We start from the raw sequence: 24,627 nt of genomic DNA on the forward strand, positions 1-24,627 counted from the left end.
CCAAAACAACACTAAAGAAAAAGAAAACAAGAAAAAATAATGTGGATGTTATTGTCATACTGTATATGTATGTATATATAAACACAAAAATATAATATATATATATATATATATATATATATATATATATATATTCGAAAAAATATAGAAAAACTAATTCTCTCTCTTTAATATTAGTAATATATTACAAATGAACAATTTTATATCAATTTTATCAAAAACATATTTAGACAAGGTATGATTAGGTACAATGAAATAAATATTATCATGATCCAGTGATTGTACGAATCAATCTCCGCATAACGGATTCTATCGATTAGGTCTGGAATAGATTATAACAGGAAGCATTCAATGCGCATGCGCTCCTTCTCCTCTCCCTTTCTGCCAAACTGTCGGCCATGGCTCCGATTGTGAGTACGAGCACGTTTAAGAAAAACGATAAAATACAGTGTGTCACGTACCTCTAGGCCTGCAGAAACCAGTGGAGATTAAAGCTGAAACATTGAGCCTTTGATTAATTTGGTTAACGAAAGCATATGTGCATCAGTGTTGTTTTTTTAAAGCTTTTGTTTACTGGACGTTTGGAGCGAGGCCTGCTTGTGAATAACCACGTTGTAGCAACCACCCTTTAGCTTATTAGCATTTCACATAGAACCGACGCGAATATACTGCTTGTTTTTGAGAATACTTTATAGATTGAAAATTTAGACAAACTGTGTCTTTAGTATTTTGTTTATAAATAAGTTTCTTCAGCAAAGATTCAAAACCACGAAGCTAGCTTAGCCCAGAAATGATATGGCTGCGTTGAAGACTTAATTTCATATTTTCCCAGTCGTTTTCAAATACATTTAGTTATTGCCTTTAAATATGTGTAGTCGTAGGTCGTTGTCTCGTATACTGTCAGATTTCAGTTTTGCTAGAGCTCATTTTGATGAATGATAGTAAAAACCTATTTTTAGTGAAGATGTATTTTCTTTAATTCAGCACTTAACGTTACAATTCTTTTACTGTCACCACTGATTGTCGTTGATTTCATCCATATGTGTCTTTTTGAATCTTACAGAAAAAGCAGGTTACCAAGGGTGGGAAAAAGAAAAAGCAGGTCCTAAAGTTCACCCTGGACTGCACCCATCCCGTGGAGGATGGCATCATGGATGCTGCTAACTTTGTAAGTATAAACTGACCATCTGATGCTGAGTGCACACAGAACTGGAAATCTCCAATCAGATTACCTGACCAAAAAGCCATTTTGGTTGTTTTGCTAAACTGTACACATGCAAAGCTGTAGTTTTTGCTTTCTTCAATATTTGAGCCTAATGCTTTTCTGCAGACTTGTCGAAATTCTGATTATAAAGAATACATTGTGCACAACACACTTTTTTTTCCTGCATTCTTTATGGGTGCCATATTTTAAGTTTTTTGTGTTGATTTATCATTGAGATCCATTTCAGATTGAACTACCCCTAAACAACACGCCATAACAAAACTAACTTTTAGTTGTAACTTTTAGCTGCTAAGTTGTTTTCTTCCATTCTGTTAATGGCCAGAAAAAGTTGCATAGTGGACCTCATGCTGATCGTCAGATGTGTCCATAATTGTCTAGTCCAGCGTTTCCCAACCAATCCCAGTCCTCGTAAAAATAACTGCTAAAAGAACAATAACTGTTAAATGTATCACAGCTGCACTAGGGTCAGAATGGGCTCGTGGCTTTTTAGTTATATTTCTATATGATCTGGCATGTCTGTATTTGTCTCTCTGCAGGAACAGTTCCTTCAGGAGCGCATCAAAGTAAATGGTAAATCTGGTAACTTGGGTGGTGGCGTGGTCTCCATCGAAAGGAGCAAGAGCAAAATCACAGTGACATCCGAGGTCCCCTTCTCTAAGAGGTAAGTCTGAGATTAGAGATCCAAATGCATGTGAACGGCTGCTAACTATTAGTTTATTGCTGTTATTTCTTTGTGACTATAATATTGAAGTTTTAGTTCAGTTAAAATGAAGATGTCATTAAGATTATGGAACGGAGAAATTCAGCTTATGCATTACCAAACAGAAAAGCAAAATTTAAACAGTTTATTGCCGTTATCATCCATTTGCTGTTATTTCCAGTGCAATATGGTTTAAAGAGTTCAAAAATGAAAATTCTGTCACTAGTTACTCGCCCTCATGTCATTCCAAAACCGTAAGACCTCTGTTCATCTTCAAATGAAGATATTTTTGATGAATTTCGAGAGCTCTCTGACCTTCCATAAACAGCAAGGGTCCCATCAAGGCCCAGAAATGTAGAAAGGTTTAATAAAGTCTTTATTTTTGTTTTCTTTGTGCACACAAAGTATTCTCGTAGCTTCATAAAATTACAGCTGAACCACTGTCACATGGATTATTTTAACGATGTCCTTGTTACATTTCTGGGCCATGACCGTGGTAGTATGATCACGGTCTATGGGAAGGTCAGAGAGCCCTCAGAATTCATCAAAAATATCTTAATTTGTGTTCTGAAGATGAACTGAGGTCTTACGGGTTTGGAACGACATGAGTGTGAGTAATTAATGGCAGAATTTTCATTTTTGGGTGAACTATCACTTTAAAGTGCCCCTATTATGGGTAATGAAAGGTTCATATTTTGGTTTTGGGAGTCCCCAACAACAGGTTGACATGCATGCAAGGTCAAAAAACACTTTCATTGTCTTATAATATGCATTTACTTTTATTTTATTTGCTCAACGACTTCCAAATGATTCACTCAACGATTCATTTTTGACGCTAATCTGCGGTGATTGGTCTCATTTTCAGTTCATCTTGCCTGTAATGCCTGATAAAGCAGCGTTTGTGAGTGCAGTGCTGCTTTGTGTACAGCGTTACCGGGGAAACGGCTATTTTACTGCTCCAAAAGCTGCACCTAGTGGCAAAGAATGAATTTACATTTTCATTCAGACCAATGAGAAAAAGACCAACAAGTGGGCGGTCAATATGCTAATGTTGACTTCAACGTGAAACGGCTTGGGATTCGTTTTAAAAACGACTCCCTTCAATGATTCAGAGTCGACTCTTTCTTTTGAGAGACAGTAACTTTATACACGGTGCACTTTCAGATTTAAAACTTTGCAGGATGTTTTAATGTTTTTAATGCTTTGTGTTGCACACTGCATGAAAGGTCATTTTCAAAACCCATAGGGACACTTTAAGATCTTATTTTTCTCGCAATGTGCATACTGTCATTCCCAGTTTTTCCTTGGTTTGAAATGGCATGCAAGGGGTTGTAAAATGGTTGATTAAATGTGAATTGAAAGGTGCAATACGTATTTTAAGTATTTATGCCTAAAGAAATTGTCTGCCATCTTGATATCAGTTTTAGTAGTCTAAAATGAATAGATGTGTCAATGAACATTTGTTTCCTCTCTATAAATCAGTCTGTGTCTGTTCACACAGTCAGAATGCTGAGAGAGCACCAGAGTGCAGAGTTTGCAAGACGTGTGCATGTCGTCATTGTGACCAACAGCCCACATGTTTTGCAAATTGAAAGTACGCAGTATTGTACTGCCAGTTCCGTTAATGGTTTGAGGTTTTTTAACATTTGTCCTTAATTACTTTAATGATGAACTGAAGTGTACTTGCAGCTTGCGATCAAATGTTTGTTTTTGTTTAGATATGCTCAAATTATTATTTTTGTTTGTTATATAGACTATAATCATGCATTTCATTTGATGCTGAATTCCTGTCTGCTTACTGGAACAGGCTGCTTAGAGCTTTACTATTAAACACATGAAAGCCATGGCCATGGGAAAGGCTTCTTTCTGTGCCAGCTTTATTGTTTTGGTTTTGGACATAGCAAAGCATTTTGAAAGTTGCTCCTTGTATATATGTACTTCACCTGCTCAGATGTGACTTAGTTAGGAATTAGGACACATTACTATGATTTTTGTTTAATGACTTGTAGGTTTCGTGCAAGGCTTTTATGAGACATTGCATATTTAAGTAGTTATTGCTGCTTTTGTAATTGCATGAGCTCTTTAGAAAGTGTTGTGGCATGCCATTTACTACTTGTTCTTGTTGAATATTTGTTTGAGAAGCAAGATTTGATGAGAAGGGCCTTAAAAGCTGTTAGGAGAACCACCACTACTACTAATTTTACACCTTATAATTGGAGTCTTTATGTACCTTTCAATTAAGATATTTTGATAACTATACTGATTGTTACACAAGGCAGAATTTAAGGGTCTTTTTTTTTGTTTTACCCAGTAAGCCAAGTGGAGGGAATACAAAGCAGTTAGTTATAAAACCTGTATCTATATTTATAGTGAGTTCGGTATTACCTGTATTTGTAGTTTTTGAATGCACATTGAAACATCTCAGGTATTGTTACAGTGTTTGACTGCATTACTATCTCATTTGAAACTCAATTGCAACAATATGGAATATGTAAAACTTGACTGTTTATGTTGTTTTCAGGTACCTGAAGTATCTTACCAAGAAGTATCTCAAGAAGAACAACCTGCGTGACTGGCTGCGTGTAGTAGCGAACACCAAGGAGAGCTATGAACTGCGCTACTTCCAGATCAACCAGGATGAGGAGGAGGATGATGAAGATTAAATCCACGCCACTTTTGTAAATTCAATAAAATTTCAAAAGAAATCAGTTTCCTTGTTTCTGGTGTGTTCATTGCATTGTTCAAAACATTGTCTTTTGCTGGGAGGAAAAGAGAGAGTACTGGATAAATCCATTTGATTTATAATTGTGCATTTTCTTTCTGTTTTTAGAGCCATACAATCTTATCTATTTATTTATTTTACAGCACTAAAGCATATAGGAATCATCTACCACCAGTCAGACAGCACCAATAATTTCCATAGCAACAAAGTTTGTGCACTCATAGGGTTCAGAGAGAGTTCTTTTAATCTGGAAAAACCTGCATGATATGCTGAAACATCTATACCAGTCTAAAATGGTTGCTAGTTTTAGCTGGTCTACCAAGCTTGGGCTCAACTGTTTGGGCCAGCTTAAAGTCATAAGAACTAGACTGGGAGACCAAGCAAATATGCTTGGGTCAGTTTATGCTAAATTTTTGTTTCATTAGGGTTTTATATGATTTTGAATGATTCTTGCATCGTGTAGCGGAGGTTAATTTAAATGTCTTTGTCTGGCTTGATCGGGTAGAGCGTCTCGCTGCCGTATCCTTGGCAACGGCTCGTGATTCGCGGATTATCCTGAAGCAAGTTCAGAAAAATTAATTAGGTTTTTTTTTGTATATATATGAAATATATATAGGAATAGCGTTTCATTTAAATAACACAAACCTGGCCTCACCATGCTTTAGTTCGCCCAAAATGAGGCAGAATGCACCAAGTCACCGTTTACTTTCAGTGTATGTCAAGAAAATTAAATGAAAGTGAATGGTGACCGAGTCTTTTTCCGTGAGACACACGTCATACAGGTTTGGAACTACGTCAGGGTGGCAATTGTTTTTGGAGTGAACTGTACCTTTAAGTCCCTTTAAAACATCTCTTAACAAAGTCGTCAAAGATGTACGTTCAGCCGTGACCTTGGATATTCAAATCGTCCGACCTCAATTTGTAAAATAAAAAAGCAGGACAACAAAATCCTTTTTCCAGCTCCTATTATGCTCTTCCCTCGTCTGACAGAAAGGGATTGTGAGGGAACTTTCTCCCGTATGTCTCCCGGTATAACCTCACATTCCTCGAACTTGAGCGGGAAAAGGGCAATTCGACCACCGCCGCTCTCGCTACTAGTTAAACCGGTGACCAGCCGAAGAGCACTAACTAGTTGTGTCGGGAAACTATGGGATGGATTGCCATGGCAACCGACCAGACGTCACAATCTGGGCATGTGTGTTCCATTTTTGTCTCTTTCTTATTTTCAGACTGGAGGATTTGGATAGAGAAGAGGGAGAAAGGGAAAGATTTTTTTTTTTTTAAACTGGGCAGCCATCTTTTATTTTATTGAGAGCATATTAAAAGAAAATTAGCCTCACCTTCATTGGACGTCTCTTCTGAAGCTGAAAATCTGAGCATTCAGAGGGTTAAGTTTCAGGACTTTATTCCTGTATCTCGGATGTGATTTTCTTGTTATGCGGTAAAGATGCCCGGATCGCTAAGCAATGAAGATGAGGGGCAAGACGATATGGATTTTGAGGACGACGTGCCAGGTGAGGGGGTAAAGAGTCACAGGGGAGGGAGAGTTCTGCCCTTCACAACTGCGCTGCTACGCCTAGTTGAATGCGGAGGAAGAGGGGCTTGACGCGCGTGCGATTTATTATAGTCTCAATAGCTTCTGTTCTCACACCGGACACTGTTCGTCCAAAAATAACGGCGCACTGTCCGACTGTATTTGAGCCACTAAAGCGCGGCTGTCCACCGGCAGACCATCTGTCTGCGATTCTCTTTGAGATAAAATCGTTCTCTGTAGCTGCTCGTATAACATCATCCGGCTTGTTTTTACATGCGCATTTTTCTTTGCATATAAATGAGTTATGCATGCACCCACTGTCTTTTTTTCTCTCTCTTTCCAGTCAGGCTGCTCTGATATTGCACCCACTGTGCACAATGATTTCTAAAGCTGATTGACTGTTTTAATATAAAGTCTGGTGCATGGCAATGCTGCAGTCTCATTGTAAAAACTGTATGCAAGACGGAGCTGTGGGGATTTATACATTGTTTAGAACTGATCTAAACAAACAATCAGTTTCCCGAAAAGGTGTTATGGCATTTCTCTGAGGAGCTGATATTAAAGAGCTGATGGTGATAGTGCTGCTCTGTGGTCACTGTGTCTTGTAAAAGTAGTGCATGTGCTTGATAGAGCCACGTGTGACAGGAAAACATCAGCTACAATGATCCACTGCCTCTGTGGTCTGTTTGAGGGGCACAGACTTTAGCCAAGACAGCCTCCACAGTATCTTACAAAAGGTTTGTTAACTTTACAGTAAAAACTGACTGTCAGAACTTTACTATGGTTTTATAGGTTTGTTGATTTTATATTTTAGGCTTCCTAAAGGTATGTGGCAATACATTGTATGATGTTAATCTGTTTGATTTCTGATTAATGTGTTTGTTGCTGTAAAATGCACTGATATTGATAGAGTTTATCAGAATTGTGCTGCTTAGTCTGTAGTTATCAATTACAACATGACTAAAAGACAATTATAAAAATACTTATTTTCAGTCATTTGTAATAAAATGTAATATATTTTACCTTATGTATTTAGTTAGTATGTGTGCGGTTGTACTGTAGATTGGCAGGTTTACAATTTTTACATTTGTTTTCTTTTACAATCAAATGTTTTCTACAGTGTGAAAGAAAGGCCTTTGCTTAATTTAAATTAATGTATGAAACTGATGCTTTGTGCAACAGCCGCTTCACATAAGATTGTTGCTCAAAAGTGACACTTTATGTTGATGCTGCATATATCTTTCTTAGGCAATTTGAAGGCAATTATTATTGCATTCAAGGTTAACTCCAAACCCAACCTTATCAACGGGTTAATCGCTGCTAGTGACTACTGTATCCTTATAATTTCACTCTGTTTATGCTTCCTGTGTAGGTGATGGGCATGCACCTCATCAGTCTTATTATTATTATTTTTTTAATGATAGATTGGTCTCCATCGGTTGTGAGTGCAGGGTTCTCAGTGGTGTAATGGAGAAGCCGTGTAGTTAAGACTCCTTCTGCCTGCATGCCTTTTATACATTCGAGGCCCTCAGTCCAATACAATCAATACGTTTATAGTTTTTCCTCACAGCCCGGTCTAGGCTGCCTCTGAATTAGTCGTGAATTAATCACGTGACAGACCTGAGCACGAGTATGTCATTTGCACCCCAATCGCGTATTTACCTTCCTTTTTTTTTACGAGGCGGTAAGGTAACATGGCTGAGACGAACGCTGCTGAGGGCTGCAAACGATTTGAAATAATGTGCAATATGCAGAAGAATTAATAATTGAGAAATAATTCATGAGCCAGCGTGCTCTTTCTGTGTAGACAGTAAGCCCCCGCATGTGCTAAAAATGAGAAATCTATGCAGTGCAGGACTGGCCAGGATTTTGGGTTATGCTATTTAGTCCCATTCACTGTGATTGCTTTGAGTGCAGGCCAGAACACCTTCACTGGTTCCTTTGCTGAAATTATAACAAGATAGTTGATGAATGTTTTGGTGAGATTAATAAATTTAGCTAATTTTTAAGATGTGAAATGAGCTATTAAGTTATTTAATTGCGAACCACCACATAATAATTCCCATACAATCAATCCAGTTCATCTTGAGCTTATCTATAAAGAAAAAGCATATTTTAAATTAATTATAGTGAATCTAACATGCATAAGTAAAGTAATAGGATGTATATTGAAAATGCAGTTTGTATTGTAGGATATCAAAGTGAGATTTGCAATCAAGACTGTTCACTGCTTGATCCAAACACTACCCCCAGCCAGGAGCAATGAAGGGATCACTAGTGCATACCCTAACCGCAGATATAAAGAGACAAACAGATGATTTATAAAAAACATTCAGTGGCATGCTCATTATTTGCTTGGTTTTTAATGTTACTTCACCTCCATTGGATTTGGTTAATGGATGTGCATCGCTTCTGTTAAGATATGCACATTTTGAATCCATTAGTTTTAAATTGTTACAACTTGAGTCCATATTCCTTGTGTGCCTGTCAGGAACAAAGGAGTGGAGTGGCTCCAGAGTGGCGTTTTCCTATAGATTTGCAAAATCAATAGCAGATTCAATGGATAGTTTACCCACAAATTAAATTCTGTAATTTACTAAATCTCACATCGTTTGAAACCTGTGCAACTTAATTATTCTAATGTGAATCACAAAAATGAAGATATTTTGAAAACTGTTTCAGTGTTTGTCAATGGAATGAAAATGGTGTTTTGGACCTCGCTGACTTTAATTATATTGGCAAATGTCTTCAAAAAATTCTTTACAATTTTGTCTGCAAAAGAAAGAAACTCGTACAGGTTTGGAACGACATTAGAATTTTCTTGGTGGACTATCCCTTTAAGTCATTCTTAAAAGAAAAGAATTATAATAGTCATAATGAAAAACATTCTATATTTTCTGCCTTGTTCTTATTAGTGCCGTTTCATTCATCCGTCCTAACCCAACAATGCTAGCAAGAGTTTCATTTTATGTGGATCCTCATTAGGACGCTTTAGGGTGAAGCTGAGCCAAAGTCATTTGAGTGTTTTCTGCCCCCTTCTTGATTTCCACCATTCGAAGTCTGGTTTTCTTTTACATAGTCTTATCTTTGAAACTGAAAGATTATCATGAGCTGCTCTGTTCGGTGGGGGCTATTTTTGGAAGCTGCACTGTGAAAGCTGACACCCCTTCCTCTTTGCTAGAGTTTGTGCCTGCGTGTAAATCATTGTTGCATCACACGCTTATTTCTATGTGTCATCAGTCTCTGCATCAGACTCCACAGTGTGTGTCAAATTAAAGCATCTTGCAAATTTTACCTAATTTACTGCATTAAATTACTGCATTGTAGCATATGCATGCTGGAATAAAATAATTATAGCATCCAAACTCAATTACAGTGGCTTTGTTCTTGTTTTATAGGTTATTAGGACATTCATTTTAGACTACTTTGCTTGTGTACTTGCGATTTTTTCCACCGTATCTCTTTGCATAGCAGAGCAAAGGTTTGTGAATCAGTCTTGGGACCTAGAGAATGGATATAGTCTTCAGAAAGTTAGACACGGCCTATAAAACTTGAAGGTCTCAATGAGGGGGTGTTCCAACCATGCTGTCTCATCACATTAACGGTGGGGGCACTATTAACATACGCAGTCTGTCAGACAGCTAATGCGTTTTCCTGTAAACGTCCCTCTTGCTAACAGCGAGACTGGCCGTGAATCCCATCTCTAATGGAGTGCGGCACTGACCCAGCCCTTGTTACAAGGTCAAAGTTACCCTAATGTCCGTGCCTAGCTGACACACAAATGTGTGGCTGCAGTCGTGACATTTTCAGGCCCGCTACCAGTAGCGAATGGCAGCAGCACAGCTTTTAAACACCTGGCGGTTCCTGGCCGAGGCTCTGTTTACTCGGGAACATGGGCACAAAACGTGACTACCTATTACAGCGAGTCCGGGATGCAAAAATGAAGCTACAGATGATTTATTATTCATAAATTTTCTTTGCATATTAAATTGGAATTGAATTGGATGGAAAAAAATATGTACACTTCAGCTTATTAGTATGCATATACTGAATAAAAATATTAAATTTCACCAAAGTGCAAAAGAATAGGATAAAGTGCCTTAATATTAAAAAAGGTATATACTTCAAACTATTCATATATAGAATAAAAATATTAATCTTCACAGCGACAAAATCTAAGGAGCTTAAAAGTAGGCTGACAATGTAAAACCTTTGGCAGATATCCTCACTTCAAGAGTGCTGTGTTGCATCACCGCGACTGTAAGTGAGACATGAATGAAGACGAGATGTGAGCTTGATGCGCCTGGCAGGCAGCAGACATATTCTGCCGACATGAAAGAGCCTCCCTGTGAGATGTACTGCAGACGCACTGCCCTAAATATCCGTCATCTCGCAGGCAACTGCTCTGTTTATGTGCTGCAGAAGATTGAAATAAGAAAAAACCTCCCAGCGGCTGACAGAGAGATGGGGAGTAAATACCCAAAATGCTCTATAGGGCTGCAAGCGAGGCTTGAACCGTACAGGGGCTGCTCTCACCAGAGCTGAAGTCCTCAAACAGTGGCAGCTAAATGAAGGTTAAGTGGATTTCGAGGATAGCATCCAAGAGGCTGGGAAAGCCCCATCTCCGGCAGCTCCCACGGGGCGTGGTGGGCCGCGGGACAGGGCTTTAGCTGATTGACTCCACCACACGCGCTGCATATTTCATGGGCCGCCGTCTGAGCTGACGATAGACAGGCAGCAGGAGTTGCACCGTAGTGCTCCGGTTGCAAACGATGCCTTCCTGATGTCTTTTTTTTCCTTGCGCTTAGCCTTTTTGACAGCGTGGCATCATTGAAGTGTTACAGTGAATATCCGCTGCCAGACAGTAGTTTTTTGTTTACAGTGAGAGATTCACAGTTCAGCAGGTGGCAGAGACCTCAACTCTCTCCTTTCGCTCCCCTTTCAGTGTGTCAACAAAAATCTTTGCTTTTCATCTAATGGAGTGAAGGAGCCTTCTCTTCACAGGCAAACCCAGCAGAACAGACAGAAAGAGATAAATAGGTGCACACTCTGATCTTTAATTTGAGAGTATTCACATCAAAATTGGAGGAAAGGTTAATGAATTACAGCTCTTTAATAAGTACCTCCCCCCTTTTTCAAGAGACCATAAGTAAGTTGTAAGTAAGTTGACAGTTGACTCAAAAGCTGTTTCATAACTTTCGTTATTTCTACATCAATTAAGCAGGTAAAAGGTCTGGAATTGATTCTAAGTGTGCCATTTGCATTTGGAAGCTGTTGCTGTGAACCCACATCATGTGGTCAAAGGATCTCTCCATACAAGTGAAACAGACAATTGTTAAGCTTCAAAAACAAAACAAATCCAACAGAGAGATAGCAAGAACATTCAGAGTGGCCAAATCAACAGTTTGGTACATTCTGAGAAAAAAATAATGCACTGGCAACATAAAAATACCTGGTGGATGATTGGAGGATCCTCTCTATGGTAAAGAAAAGCCCTTTCACAACATCCAGCCAAGAGAAGAACACTCTCCATTAGGTACAGTAGTCAAAGTGTACAATCAAGAGAAGACTTCACAAGAGCAAATACAGAGGGTTCACCACAAGGTGCAAACAAGGCCAGATTAGACTTGATTAAAGAGATTAAAGATTAAAGACTGACCACTTCTAGAAAAGCATTCTTTGGACAGCTGAAATTAAGATCAACCTGATTAACCGTACATATAGTGCGACTCCCATCTAATGATTCGCAATAGGCTAAGCTTTGTGCATTCTTACTTTTGATATGAAACAAAGTCTCAGATTTCAAATTCTGTCCATTATAAATACAGTTTTGGCGCTCTTTAATGTGGCGTGATAGATCACCGTAGACACCTCAGATCAAGTGAAGCGGCAGCGCACTAAATTGATCATCTCTTTCACTTTACTAGTGGATACTAGCCTGTGCGTAATCAAATGCGTAGCAAAAGACTCATGACAGTTTTATTTTTGTTCTGGCGCTGATGGTCCCTCGCTCTGCTGCTACACTGGAGCGCACTCACCAACAACTTGACAGGGTGGGAATTACAGTTATAAATTACAATAGATCACCCTCAGTGTAATCTGTCAAAGTGACGGACAGCCTTCAGATTTTTCCATCACTGCTAAAAAAAATCGAAAACTTTTCGGTTAACGTGACCCCTGATAGGGATATACTCTCTGCCCAGATTCAGTCAAATGCAGCAAAGTTGATTGGACGGCACTTCATAGTACAAGTGGAAATGACCCAAAATATACTTGCAAAAGGAACCCAGGAGTTTTTGAAGGTCTAAATGGAATATTCTGCAATGACCAAGTCAATCTCCTGATTTCAAACCAATTGAGCATGCATTTCACTTGCTGAAGATAAAACTAAAGGCAGAAAGACCCACAAACAGACAATAACTGAAGTCAGCTGCAGTAAAGGCCTGGCAAAGCATCACAAAGCCAAAATTATGAAAATTGTGTCAGTGTCCAAATATATATGGACCTAACAGTAGATAGATAGATAGATAGATAGATAGATAGATAGATAGATCATAAGTGTGATCCTCTTGTGTTGTTTCTCAGATGAGGATGAGGAAGGTGAACGTCGGAGGAGTGTTCCCCTGTCACACTTAGAGAGGTTCTTCTCTGAGGATGATTCGGTTAAACAACATAAGAAGAAGAAACCCAGCAAGATAATGGAGGGAAAGGAGCCCAAAGTTAAGAAAAAGAAGAAGAAGGAGGTAAGAAGCCTTTTAATTGCTATCTAATTGATTGAAGCATGGATGAAATAGATGTTGTCATCACATCATCAGAATAATAATTACGGTAATTTTCATGTGGCATAGATTTGTTGGGTAAATATGCATTTCTAGCATTTATAGAATGTTGTTTTGATCAGTGTCGTGATCAGTTACTGTAAATGTGTCACCAAATTTCTGATGTGAAAACCTGGGCAGGTCAAGTTCAAATAGTTCAGTATGTTCTAAAGTTCAGTCAGATACTACTTGTTCGCTCAACTTATCATTACTGAAACTTCCAATGTTTTTTTTGTTTTTTTATGAATGGGGAAAAATTGAAACAGTTCCAGTTCAACACACACTCAAAGGGATAATTCATGTAAAAATGAAAATTGAGTTATTGTTACGCACTCTTATGTTGTTCCAAATACGTATGACTGACTTTCGTCAGTGGAATGTAAAGGAAGATGTTTTGATAACTGTCCATACCTACCTGGATAAAAAAACTCACTTTTAAATGTATTTTTTTTTTAAATATCTTCTTTTGTGTTCCACTGTCCTATTAAAAATATTTTCAGGGCTCCATCCCAGAAAAGTTAGGCTGACATTAGACCATCCACACAACAAGCAGCACCCTGATCTGATGTAATCTCCATTACATCACTGCACTCATAAAATAACATAAAAAAAGTCCAGGTGTGCTTTTGTCTGCAAGGCTGTGGCATAAATGCTGCTCCTATGAGTTGAATGATCAGTATGAAACAACTTGCCTGACCTAGGGGTATTTTGTCGTATTTTTTACGGATCAGCCTTTTTCCAGTCAGCTCTCTCTCTCTCTGTGCCTTGGCAAGAGATAAAACGTTTGACAGGTCAGCCGGCCACAGTCCCCCCAGCTGACTGTATTTACCATTGAGATAATAAGAGGGATTCCTCTCTTTCTCCTCCCTAGCCCACTCTCACTTTGTCTGCCTCCTTGCACAGATTCAGTCTTTCTCTCAACCCTCCCTCCTTCTCAGCGGTGGTAAATGTGCCGTGGAGAGGGCAGAGAGGTCTCCCCTCAGCGGCTAAGAGCCCTGCTTGGTGTCAGTCATGCTCTCCCTGCAGTGCTGTGTCAGACACGGGCTCAAATCAATGCGGGTCAAAACCGCCGCCTGCCCTTCTGCTGTCCGCAAGTCTAACAGCTCAGCTCGCCAAAGCCGGCCACCTGCGCCGGAGCCTGATAGACTGTGGAGAGTCTAGGGATTGTAACGGCAGAGTGAGAATTGGTGCTTTGTCAGATGTAAACAATGATAAGTGACATTTCAGTAGTACAGATGAGCGTTTTTTCTGGTCTGGTGTGTTGAAGACGAGGATGTTTTGGGAAAAAAAGATCCCAAAGATGCCTGACACTGTTTTGCAGTTCTTTCCCACAGAAAATGCAGCATTTAAAGGCATAGTTAACCCAAAAATGCAGATTCTTTCATCATTTTCTTACTCTCATGTGGTTCCAAACCCGAATGACTGACTTTCTTCTGCGGCAGAGAGTTCACGCTGTTTTTTTTCTCCATACATTCTAAAAAAAGTGAATAGTTACTGGGGCTGTCAAACTGCAAAAAGGACAAAAAAGTAGCATAAATGTAACAAGCACTGCAAAACAAAAAGTCTTACAATTTTGTAAAGTTTTAGTATTAAAATTATTGTGTTGTTTTCTAGACAAAATGTTGAAATGTCAGTCAGAAGATATTAAGACATTAATAGTAGAAGCATAAACCTAAATAAATTTAGTTATGTTTCAAGAAGATTTTGAAACATTAAGTTCTGTTAGTTAATGTTAGTTAACATGAATTAACAATAATAATAATAATAATAATAAAAATATTTCTAAAGCATTTATAAATTGAAATGTATTGCAGATTGTTCGTTAATGCATTAACTAACATTAACTAATGGAACCTTATTGTAAAATGTTACAAAAAATGGCATGAGGAAAATAAGCTTAATTCAAGTCATTTTCTCTGTAAACAATGTTTATTGTGATATTCTTCAGAAAATATTTATTGTTTTAAATATGTTTACATTATTTTTACTAGAAAATGCAATTACGACAGGCTAATTAATAAACAAGTTGTATTTTGTTCATTTAACTCATTTTCTGTTTTTCAACTTGTAAAGCAATACAATAACTGTGTGTGTGGAAAAGCCTGAAATTGTAATAATCCGCTGTAGGTCACAAAACTAATTAGAGTTAATTAAGATTTAACATTAAAATATATTGTGAATGGTCACAATACAAAGGAACCAATATCTTAGAAGAACCGATATCTTATGCCTGGAAAGGATAATCTGTGTCCCACAGAAGAAACTCAAACAGGTTTGTAACATCTTGAAGGTGAGTAAATGACAGAATTTAAAGCCAAACAATCCCTTTAAATACTGCAAATTTTTTTATAGGGAACAACTGTAGGATGGTGTCAGCCTGAAAACCTCTTTGTGGCACATTATTTACATTGGATTTTTTTTCCTTTCGAGGTACATTGTAAGAAAATTGTGGTTTGGATTTTGGGAGACCTTTCAGCTCCAGCTGTGAAGCTCTTTAGTGGTTCTACTCATTGCCTCTTGCATGAGCACCCCTCCTTTTTCACTCCCTCTCCTTCCTCTCTCACTTTCTCCCTCCCCCATGTACGTGATTGAGATTTGTCTAGACGGGCCCTAGAACACAGGCACTGCAACCATGGGGACTCTCCATAACAAGCTCGTTATGCAAACGCATCTGATTGGATGGCGCTGTTCCATTGGCTGCTGCAGTAGAGAGAGCTCCCCCTACATCCCCCCCCCCCCTCCACCTCCAACACTGCACAGTTTGGTTTCCATGGCAACTCAGAACTGCTGCCGGTGGAGCTTGTGCGCTCTGCGGCAGTGCTGGCCTACCCTGCGCCGGAGAGACGTCTGCCAGCCAGTGCACAGCTGCAACACAGCAACAGGCTTTCTCCAATCATACACACACACAGAGTAACTCACCCACTGAAGCATGTGTGTTCCCTAGCAATATGATCATTTTGATTGGTTTCCCTGCTTCCAGATGTTACTAATAATAGTGTTATAATGATCTAGTTTTTCCTTTATTGAAAATATGGAGTTGATTTTACATTAATCAATAGTTAGGCCATAGTAAAAGCATGTTTTTATTTAAAGTCTGTGGATGTGAGGTCTTACCCAATTAGAAGGAACTCCGTTTCATGCCTCCTACAAGTACAGTTATATTTTTGCTCCTAAAAACTGAAATTGTCCACTATAAAGTTTATAGCACTATTTTTGATGAGTCAGCACAAAAGTCTCTTTAGGACAAGTCAGTTGACTTGGTGATCATCTAGGTAACACTTCCAGGCTGTTTTTTTTTTTTCTATGAATGGGGAAATTATAGTATTAATTACATCATATTATTATTATTATTATTGTTGGTGTTAAATATAACAATAATCATAATACAGGGGGGTATATTACAGAAACTTCCTATCTTAGGTCTTAAGATATGATCATTTAATTAAGGATTTATTTATTACATTAAGGATTTATGTACTACATAAGCAAATCTTAACTTGATTTAGGATTCTTATCTTACAAAATCTTATCTTATGTTTAGTTAAGAAATCTTAAAACGCTCCATCGAGTTCGATAATAAACTGTCAGGTCTGTTACCAAATAACCAACTATGCGCAACCGGCTGCTGAGGTAAACATAAAACCAAAATGGAGAAACAACTGCGTACTTTTAACTTGCAGAATGATAATAATGCTCCATGATTGTGCATTGGTCTCTGTAACATTGGTCGCAATTGGTCGACTATATATACAGTATATAGACTATATGTATATATTTCTTTATTTATAGGATTATATGTCTGTCTATATGTAGCACTGTGGTCCTGTGAGGCACATCTTGGCACAACTAACTGAAAAATCATGTGTCGCGTACAAGTATTTTATCAGAGCACAACACATCATCCAAAAGTCTCTCCACCATCAAATGTCACTTCTCTTTGGCTTATATAATTAATTAATGTAATGGCATTCATTAAAAGGGCTAATGTCATGTGTTTTTCTTACAGTTGGAGTCCAAATGTTTGAAGTTAGGACACCAGTGGGGTTATCTTTAACTTTAAAATACAAAATGATTGCTTCATAACAATGGTAAAATTACAATACTAAAAGGGATAGTTCACCCAAAAATGAAAATGCTGTCATCATTTACTCACCCTCAAGTAGTTCCAAACCTGTATGAATGTCTTTGTTCTGCTGAACACAAAGGAAGATATTCTGAAGAATGTGGGAAACATAGCAATTCTGGGGCACCATTGACTTCCATAGTATTTTTTTTCCTACTATGGAAGACAATGGTGCCCCAAAACAGCCTGGTTACAAACTTTCTTCAAAATATCTTCCTTTGTGTTTTGCAGAACAAAAAAATGCATACAGGTTTGGACCTACTTGAGGGTGAGTAAGTGATGAGAGAATTTTCATTTTTGGGTGAACTATCCCTTTGAGTCTTATTTTTTTCACTTGCAAGAGCTGAGATTTTATTTTGGTGGAAAACTGGAGAGGAAACCTTCCAGTGAAAAATCCAGTGAATTGCTGTGATCATCTGTCCACAAAAATGTTGATTATGCAAATGTGAAAATAAAGCATAACTGGCACATGTTGCATTCCCAAATGCATTTTAAACAGCACATATGGTGAGCTGCTCATGTGTAAATGAACACAGTGCTGCTCTTCATTCTGAAACACAATGCATTTTGTGGTTTGCTAAGTGCATATATATATATATATATATATATATTTAGATATATTGCAATTTTGGTTTTTGCTTGATCGAAAGGTGCTTTGCTAAAGCAATGGCACAAAACACAATAGATCTTTTATGCTGTTTTGAGAAGTATAAAAATATTTATGGTTCATTATGAAACATCGGTTCCCTTTCAAGACGGTCTTTCAACAGTGCATAATCTCTATGGGGAATCCCTTTCTCCAAACTTTCTTGAAGCCTCATTGAATCACGCTATTGAAATAGCCAAGGTGTTCAAGCGCCCATCTGACTGGTGGGCTCAGCCGCTATAAAGGTGGTGCCAAGCATGCCATATTACCTCAGAATCTTCCTACTTCATGTAGATATGAAGCCTCCTATCCCTCGCTGTTGAAGGAATGCTCCAGTGCCTGGATTGCCATGCCCTGGAGTGTTCCAGTGAGTATGACATCTTTTATATTATGGTGGAAAAGCTGTCTGCACTTATTTTCCCCTCCGCTGCTGAGCCATGGAGGCAGAAGCCTGCGATGGGTCAATTCCCACATCCCCTTGTTGACCCAAACTTCTCATGTCTTCGTGGTGAATATTCACTGCCTCTCTACCTGGGCTGCCCCATGCAGATGCAGTGCTACGCTACGCGAGTTTGCCTACTCTCAGGACTCAGGTATCAAGCCTCTCCTCACCCCAAGTCGGGACCTGAAGTTGGCAGGAAATTGGCCTCGGCACGGACAGTGCTGCTTATGAGAGGATATTTACAGAGGTTCACAGTCCCTCATTCGCACGATACAGGCATCCCCCTGCCTCGAAGCAGCAGCCTGCTGTGTGCAGTGCACGGAGAAGTTCTATTCACTCGATCGCTCATTCACACAATACCAACAACCCGTCACTTCAGAGCAGCGGCCAGCCTTGAACAGAGCAGAGACAGCTGCACCGTATAGGTAACCCCCTGTCTTAGAAAGTGTCCTGGCTCATATAAACCCTAAATGTACCGCTTGCTGTCTCACTGACAATACCACTTTTTTTTCCGGGACTCTTCCTCTATGCACAGCGCAAATGTGCAATGGTTATCTACCCCAGTCTCAGCCTCTGCCATTGAGCCTGAGCCAGCTATGGTACTGAACTCGTGGCGGTAATGTCACCTGTTCCCAATGCGAGAAGAGCGCCATATACAAGACTGGTCGGCAGTAAAATTTGTATCAAATTTGTTTTTATTCTAATGTGATAAATGCCCAAATCTGGGAGTGGTGGGTTACACATTCAAAGCACAGGCTGCCCTGCCCTAGCTGTTATGAAGCTATAAAACAGTCCAGTGTTTCTAGGGCATTATCAATGATATGAGGGTGAGTAATTAATGACAGAATTTTTATGTTTGGGTGAACTATCCCTTTAATGTAACCTTGGTTCCCTGAAAGGAGGGAACGAGACATTGCATAAAAAAATATCCTCAGGGTCATGAGTAGCTGTCACTCAGTTGAAAAATTCTGAGGAAATGTGGCGCTTGCCGCCACCTTTATAGAAGCCTTTATTGCAGCGCTCGAACACCATTGGCTATTGCGACGCAATAGTTTGAAACGTTGAGGCTTTAGGAAAGTTCAGAGAAAGGGATTTCCCCTAGCGATTACGCAATGTCCTGTTCCCTCCTTTCAGGGAGCCAAGGCTACGTTGAGTAACCTGAGCCATTTCGGTTACCATTATGGTAATAAATGCACACTTGCTACTATGAATGGGGACATTTGTTTGTTACGATCAAGTTTCAATAACATCAAATCTGCAATAAAATCTGACATTAATGGTACCATTAATTATGCTTCATGCTAAAATCATGCGAAAAACTGAAAGGTAGTTTTCATTTGGGACCAACTTAGGCAGGGATGGGCAACTTCGGTCCTGGAGGGCCGGTGTCCTGCAGAGTTTAGCTCCAACCCGAATCAAACACACCTGCCTGTAACTTTCTAGTGAAGTTGCCCAGCCCTGAACTAAGGTGTATGCGCAGATTCCACCAAAAAGGAGTTTAGCTCTTTACTGAAAGGCTCCCATAATTCTCCCATTATTTTTTTACATGAGTGCTCCATCTTCCTTTCCTATAATGTCTCTGCCTGTGCTCACAGGGGATTCCAAGTGGGCTAGATGATATGTCAGACAGAGAGGATCATGGTCACAGGTCAGGAAGTGAGAGCAGCACCTACAGCTCCCTGAAGAAGAAAAAGAAAAAGCCCAAAGAGAAGAAGGAGAGGAAAACAAAACAGAGAAAGAAAGATGATGATGAGGACGACGATGAGGACGATGATGGAAACTTAAAGGTTCTCACTTAGAAAAGTTATATTATGCTCTTTTAGCCCAGAAAATAAATGAATAACATTTTCTCATGTGACACCAGGAGCCAAAGTCATCCAGTCAGCTGATGCAAGAGTGGGGTCTTGAAGATGTGCTGTATGCCTTCTCAGAGGACGACTATAAAACCATCACCAACTACAAAGCCTTCAGCCAGTTTCTTAGGTAGGATTTCAGTTTTCCTTCTATATGGACATTCTATTGCCCTGCTGTCAAGATGTCTTGTTCTATTTTAAAACGTTCCTTCTGGCAAATGCTAATGCCTGTATGATGCTAATGACAGGTTTTCTAATAACAGGCATTGAAACAATATGTACTGTCAGACCCACACCATGCATGTCTACTGTAACCAGCATACTATTTGATTTGATAGAGACTCTTTTAGTATATACTTCCGATTTCTGATTCATGCCTGAGAACAATCAGTACTTGAGGTAAAATCACCACAATGCGTGGCCTCTCGTAGCTTATTGCTTTAAAATTGGTCACAAATCTCTTTTTTTCTGTGGTTAGGCCCCTCATTGCCAAGAAGAACCCCAAGATCCCCATGTCAAAAATGATGACGGTGCTTGGAGCAAAGTGGAGAGAGTTCAGTGCGAACAACCCTTTCAAAGGCACCTCTGCAACTGCTGTAGCGGCTGCCGTAGCTGCTGCTGTGGAAACTGTCAATGTGGCTCCGCCCATCTGTATTAGAAGTATCCAACAGATCTCACCATCTGGCCCAATCAAAAAAGCCAAAACCAAAGAGGGAAAGGGTAATGTAATCTTCTTTTTGTTGATTTTATATTGGTATATATCGATTTCCAAAGCAGTTAAGTGAAGGTTTTTACATTGTTTACATACTGCATGTAACATGATTAATGATTGGCTGCTGGCAGTTCTTTATTCAAATGTATTTGGTTTTTCACTCTCACAATTGCTTTAGTGTAACTTTCAAACTTCAAAGTTTGAAAATTTCATCCTAGTTGATGCTGAATATTCTAGGAAATATTTTAACATCAAAATATTTTATACTTTAGCTTTAAGTGGGCATATGTGAGTTTAGCTCCTTCACAAAAATATAGGTTTGCAAATGCAGAATGTGTTGTATGTATGTCTGAAGAAAGGAGTATTGTTCTCAGATCTCACAAAAAAAAAAAAAAAAGGTTTCTGTTTTGTTTATCTCATCTGGACTGCATTGCAGGGCCTGGTGCTAAAAAAAAAAGTAAGCCAGTGAAAGAAACAAAAAAGAAAGGGAAACCGAAGAAGTCCAAATCAAAAGCAGGCCAGGGTGGAAAAAGGAAAAAAGGCTCTTCGGTGAGAACATGCTTTCACTGAAATCTTTCTAGGGTTTAATGTGTATCACATGGAAAGATGCCCCATAGCTTTTCAATTGAGAGAGAATCGAAGAATTTTTTAGCTTTTCCACTTCCCAGAACAATTCATGGATCATTTGTGTAGATATACTTCCCCATTGTTCTTGTTCCACCCAGTTTTATTGGGTTCTTATTGAAGTTGTTTTCCAAGTTATGACCTTTTCATTTTTGATGAAGACTTATTGTGCCTTTTGCATAAACTGTCTTATTACTCAGAGCGAGGAGGATTTCTTGGATGACTTTTCAGACTTTGATGACATCAGCATTCACAGTGCCTCTGTACGCTCAGACACTTCAGCGGCACCCAAAAAGAAGTCAGCCCGCCGAGGACGAAAAAAAAGAAAAAGTGAATTTACTTTTATTATTATCATATTATTGCACTACCTTTCACTACAGTGTTATTTTAGTATTTTGAATTATTATAGTTTCTATTAATATTTTAATTATATTTTAGTATAGCCATTACTCCAGTCTTCAGTGTCACATGATCCTTCAGAAACCATTCTAATATGCTGATTAGCTATCACAGTTTAAAACAGCAGTGCTGCTTAATATTTTTGTGTCAAGCATGGTACATTCCTTCAAGGATTCCTTGATGAACAGAAAGTTCAAAAGAACAGAATAAATTGAATGTGTCCTTGCTAAATAAAAGCACTTTTAGAGATACCGATTCTTTGATCAGTAGTGTAAGTTTAGATGACAGAATCAAAGGGTTGCTGTATTGAAATATTGTTGTTATAATTGTGAAGTGTTTTGTATTGAAATTCTACAGTACTTCTGTTCAATAAACCATTTAGGTTTCTCTTTAAACTCCATGGTTAATGTAGGAGAGGATGGAGACGGCTACGAGACAGACCATCAAGATTACTGTGAGGTTTGTCAGCAGGGAGGAGAGATCATTCTATGTGACACCTGTCCCAGAGCATATCACCTGGTGTGTCTGGATCCAGAACTGGAGAAAGCCCCTGAAGGCAAATGGAGCTGCCCCCACTGCGTGAGGAAATCCCTCCTTGCTTCACCACAAGCATATACTTGCAAAGAAATACACTCTAGTATATTCAAGACCACATAAACGGTGCTATTCAGACTGACAGTTTACTGCCTCATCTCTCAGGAAAAAGAAGGCATTCAGTGGGAGGCCAAAGACGACGAGGAGGAGGAAGACGAGGTTGCTGGTGAGGAGGAAGATGACCACATGGAGTTCTGCAGAGTGTGTAAGGATGGAGGAGAGCTGCTGTGCTGTGATACCTGCCCTTCCTCCTACCACATCCACTGTCTCAACCCACCACTTCCTGAAATTCCCAATGGAGAATGGCTGTGTCCACGATGCATGGTGAGAAACGTCTGCATAGGTCGGTTCGGTTAAAATCAGTTTTTAAAATAGCTGAAAATAATACTAACCTTTTAAAAGGCATTTTTAATTCTCATTAAGGCTCTATGATTTAACCAAAAAATGGCAAAGCTGAACTTTCAACAGCTCTAGTCTTCGGTGTCACGTGATCCTTCAGAAATCATTCTAATATGCTGATTTAGTGCTCGAGAAACATTTCTTGTTATTATCAAAGTTGAAAACAGTTAACATGGTTATGGGAACCATGATACATTTTATATGGATTCTTTGATGAATAGAAATTTTCTTTGATGAATTTAGATCAATTTAATGCAGTTTTATGAAAAAGCATTTTCATGACATTTTAAACCTGGCTCAAATCAAACTATTAAAGCCCAAATAAAGGCATGTATTGTTTTGAACATTGTGCATCCATATTTTTTCTAGTGTCCCCACTAAAAGGGAAGGTCCAGAAGATTCTGCACTGGGCGTGGAGCGATCCTCCTCTACCACCTGAGGTTCCTCTTGGGCGAGATGGAGAGAAGGTAGACGGTTTGGCCAAAATACCGCTGAAGGGTCGTCCAGAGAGGCAGCTGTTTGTGAAATGGGCTGGGCTGTCCTACTGGCACTGCTCCTGGGTCAGCGAACTACAGGTGGGATTCCCACATTACCTCCGCAGAGCCAGCTTCGTTAAATCATTAAATCATGCATGCTCTGTTGGCTTGTGCTTTGATCTCTGATCTCTGTTTCTTTCCCTTGGTGCAGTTGGAGCTATATCACACAGTAATGTACCGTAACTACCAACGGAAGAACGACATGGACGAACCACCACCATACGACTATGGCTCTGGGGAGGAGGAACTTAACAGCGAGAAGAGGAGGAGCAAAGACCCTCAGTATGCAGCCATGGAGGAACGATTCTACCGTTACGGCATCAAGCCGGAGTGGATGATCATTCACCGGATCCTCAACCACAGGTACGGTGGACCACAGACTAGTGCTAATGCTATACTTCAGACAACATACTTTTCATGCAGAAATATATATGATCATATGCTTTAAGACTGTGTTGTGTAAATTTAAGTTTTGATAAGGATGGAGATGTACACTACCTGATTAAGTGGAGAGATTTGCCGTATGATCAGTGCACCTGGGAGGCTGATGACTTTAACATCCCAGATTATGACAGCTTTAAACAAGCCTACTGGGACCACAGGTAAGCCACGTCACTTAAATTTCAAGTTGTTTTCAAGTTGCACAAATACACATGCAGAGCTTTCCATGAAGATAGTATGAAATACTGTAGTGCCTGAAGCATTACTAAATGCAATTTTTTAAATGGTCAGTAAAATGTTGATCATCAGCCTCAGAAATTCAAGCTAAATATTTTATTTTTATAGATTTATTAATTAAATTTAAGGCCTGCAATTTCTACAATCGTAAACTCCATTTTAGCAAAACACAATAAACAAACATCCAATATAAATAGACAGCATTTATAAAATACAACAAAGAAATTCCAGAATGGGTAAAAGGTTTAATGTTTAACCTAAATTAAGCTCTCTCTAGTTAGTAGCTAGTTTAGGACTAAATGTTGGTTAATAGTAATTAATAAACCTATTTGCCAACAATAAAAATTATTAATTCATTCTCTAAAAAGTGGCCAAGTAGTACCATTTTCATACCATTTTCTAATATTTTGAACAGTATTATGTGCATCATTTTATATGTGCATATTGTATATGTATTGTAATAGTAATTTATAATTGTAATAGGCATTTATAATTAGTAGGGATTAAAATATTTAATTGCGATTAATCACGTGATTGTTATGATTTAACTCGCGATTAATCGCAACTTAATCGCACATTTTTATCTGTTCTAAATGCACCTTAAATTAATACTTTTCAAGTT

At 38.8% G+C, this 24,627-nt stretch overlaps 3 protein-coding genes across 3 annotated transcripts in view; 2 read left to right on the forward strand and 1 right to left on the reverse strand.

Annotated features, from left to right (window-relative positions):
- The window catches only part of rnf207a (ring finger protein 207a), a 41,122-nt gene extending 35,011 nt beyond the window's left edge, over positions 1-6,111 (reverse strand). Inside the window, exon 1 of the mRNA XM_058790937.1 lies at positions 5,988-6,111. Coding sequence (XP_058646920.1) covers positions 5,988-5,993 — 6 coding nt within the window. The 5' untranslated portion in view covers positions 5,994-6,111. The remainder of the gene's footprint in view (positions 1-5,987) is intronic.
- On the forward strand, positions 357-4,633 carry rpl22 (ribosomal protein L22). The gene is made up of 4 exons (XM_058790938.1): positions 357-410; positions 1,064-1,168; positions 1,762-1,886; positions 4,447-4,633. Exons 1-4 carry the CDS (start codon positions 399-401, stop codon positions 4,586-4,588), a joined length of 384 nt encoding a protein of 127 aa, XP_058646921.1. The 5' UTR covers positions 357-398; the 3' UTR covers positions 4,589-4,633.
- chd5 (chromodomain helicase DNA binding protein 5) overlaps positions 4,945-24,627 on the forward strand; it is a 44,613-nt gene continuing 24,930 nt past the window's right edge. The window contains 12 exon segments of the mRNA XM_058790939.1: positions 4,945-6,161; positions 12,767-12,924; positions 19,806-19,997; positions 20,075-20,193; positions 20,542-20,783; positions 21,212-21,324; positions 21,600-21,729; positions 22,181-22,377; positions 22,498-22,735; positions 23,161-23,366; positions 23,479-23,690; positions 23,798-23,929. Coding sequence (XP_058646922.1) covers positions 6,095-6,161; positions 12,767-12,924; positions 19,806-19,997; positions 20,075-20,193; positions 20,542-20,783; positions 21,212-21,324; positions 21,600-21,729; positions 22,181-22,377; positions 22,498-22,735; positions 23,161-23,366; positions 23,479-23,690; positions 23,798-23,929 — 2,006 coding nt within the window. The 5' untranslated portion in view covers positions 4,945-6,094.

Source organism: Onychostoma macrolepis, chromosome 11 (assembly GCF_012432095.1).
Source record: "Onychostoma macrolepis isolate SWU-2019 chromosome 11, ASM1243209v1, whole genome shotgun sequence".
NCBI lineage: Eukaryota > Metazoa > Chordata > Actinopteri > Cypriniformes > Cyprinidae > Onychostoma > Onychostoma macrolepis.

Coding starts and splice junctions, on each gene's coding strand:
- rpl22 (XM_058790938.1), top strand. Junction 1,169..1,761: donor TCATGGATGCTGCTAACTTT/GTAAGTATAAAC, acceptor GTCTCTCTGCAG/GAACAGTTCCTTCAGGAGCG. Junction 1,887..4,446: donor GAGGTCCCCTTCTCTAAGAG/GTAAGTCTGAGA, acceptor TGTTGTTTTCAG/GTACCTGAAGTATCTTACCA.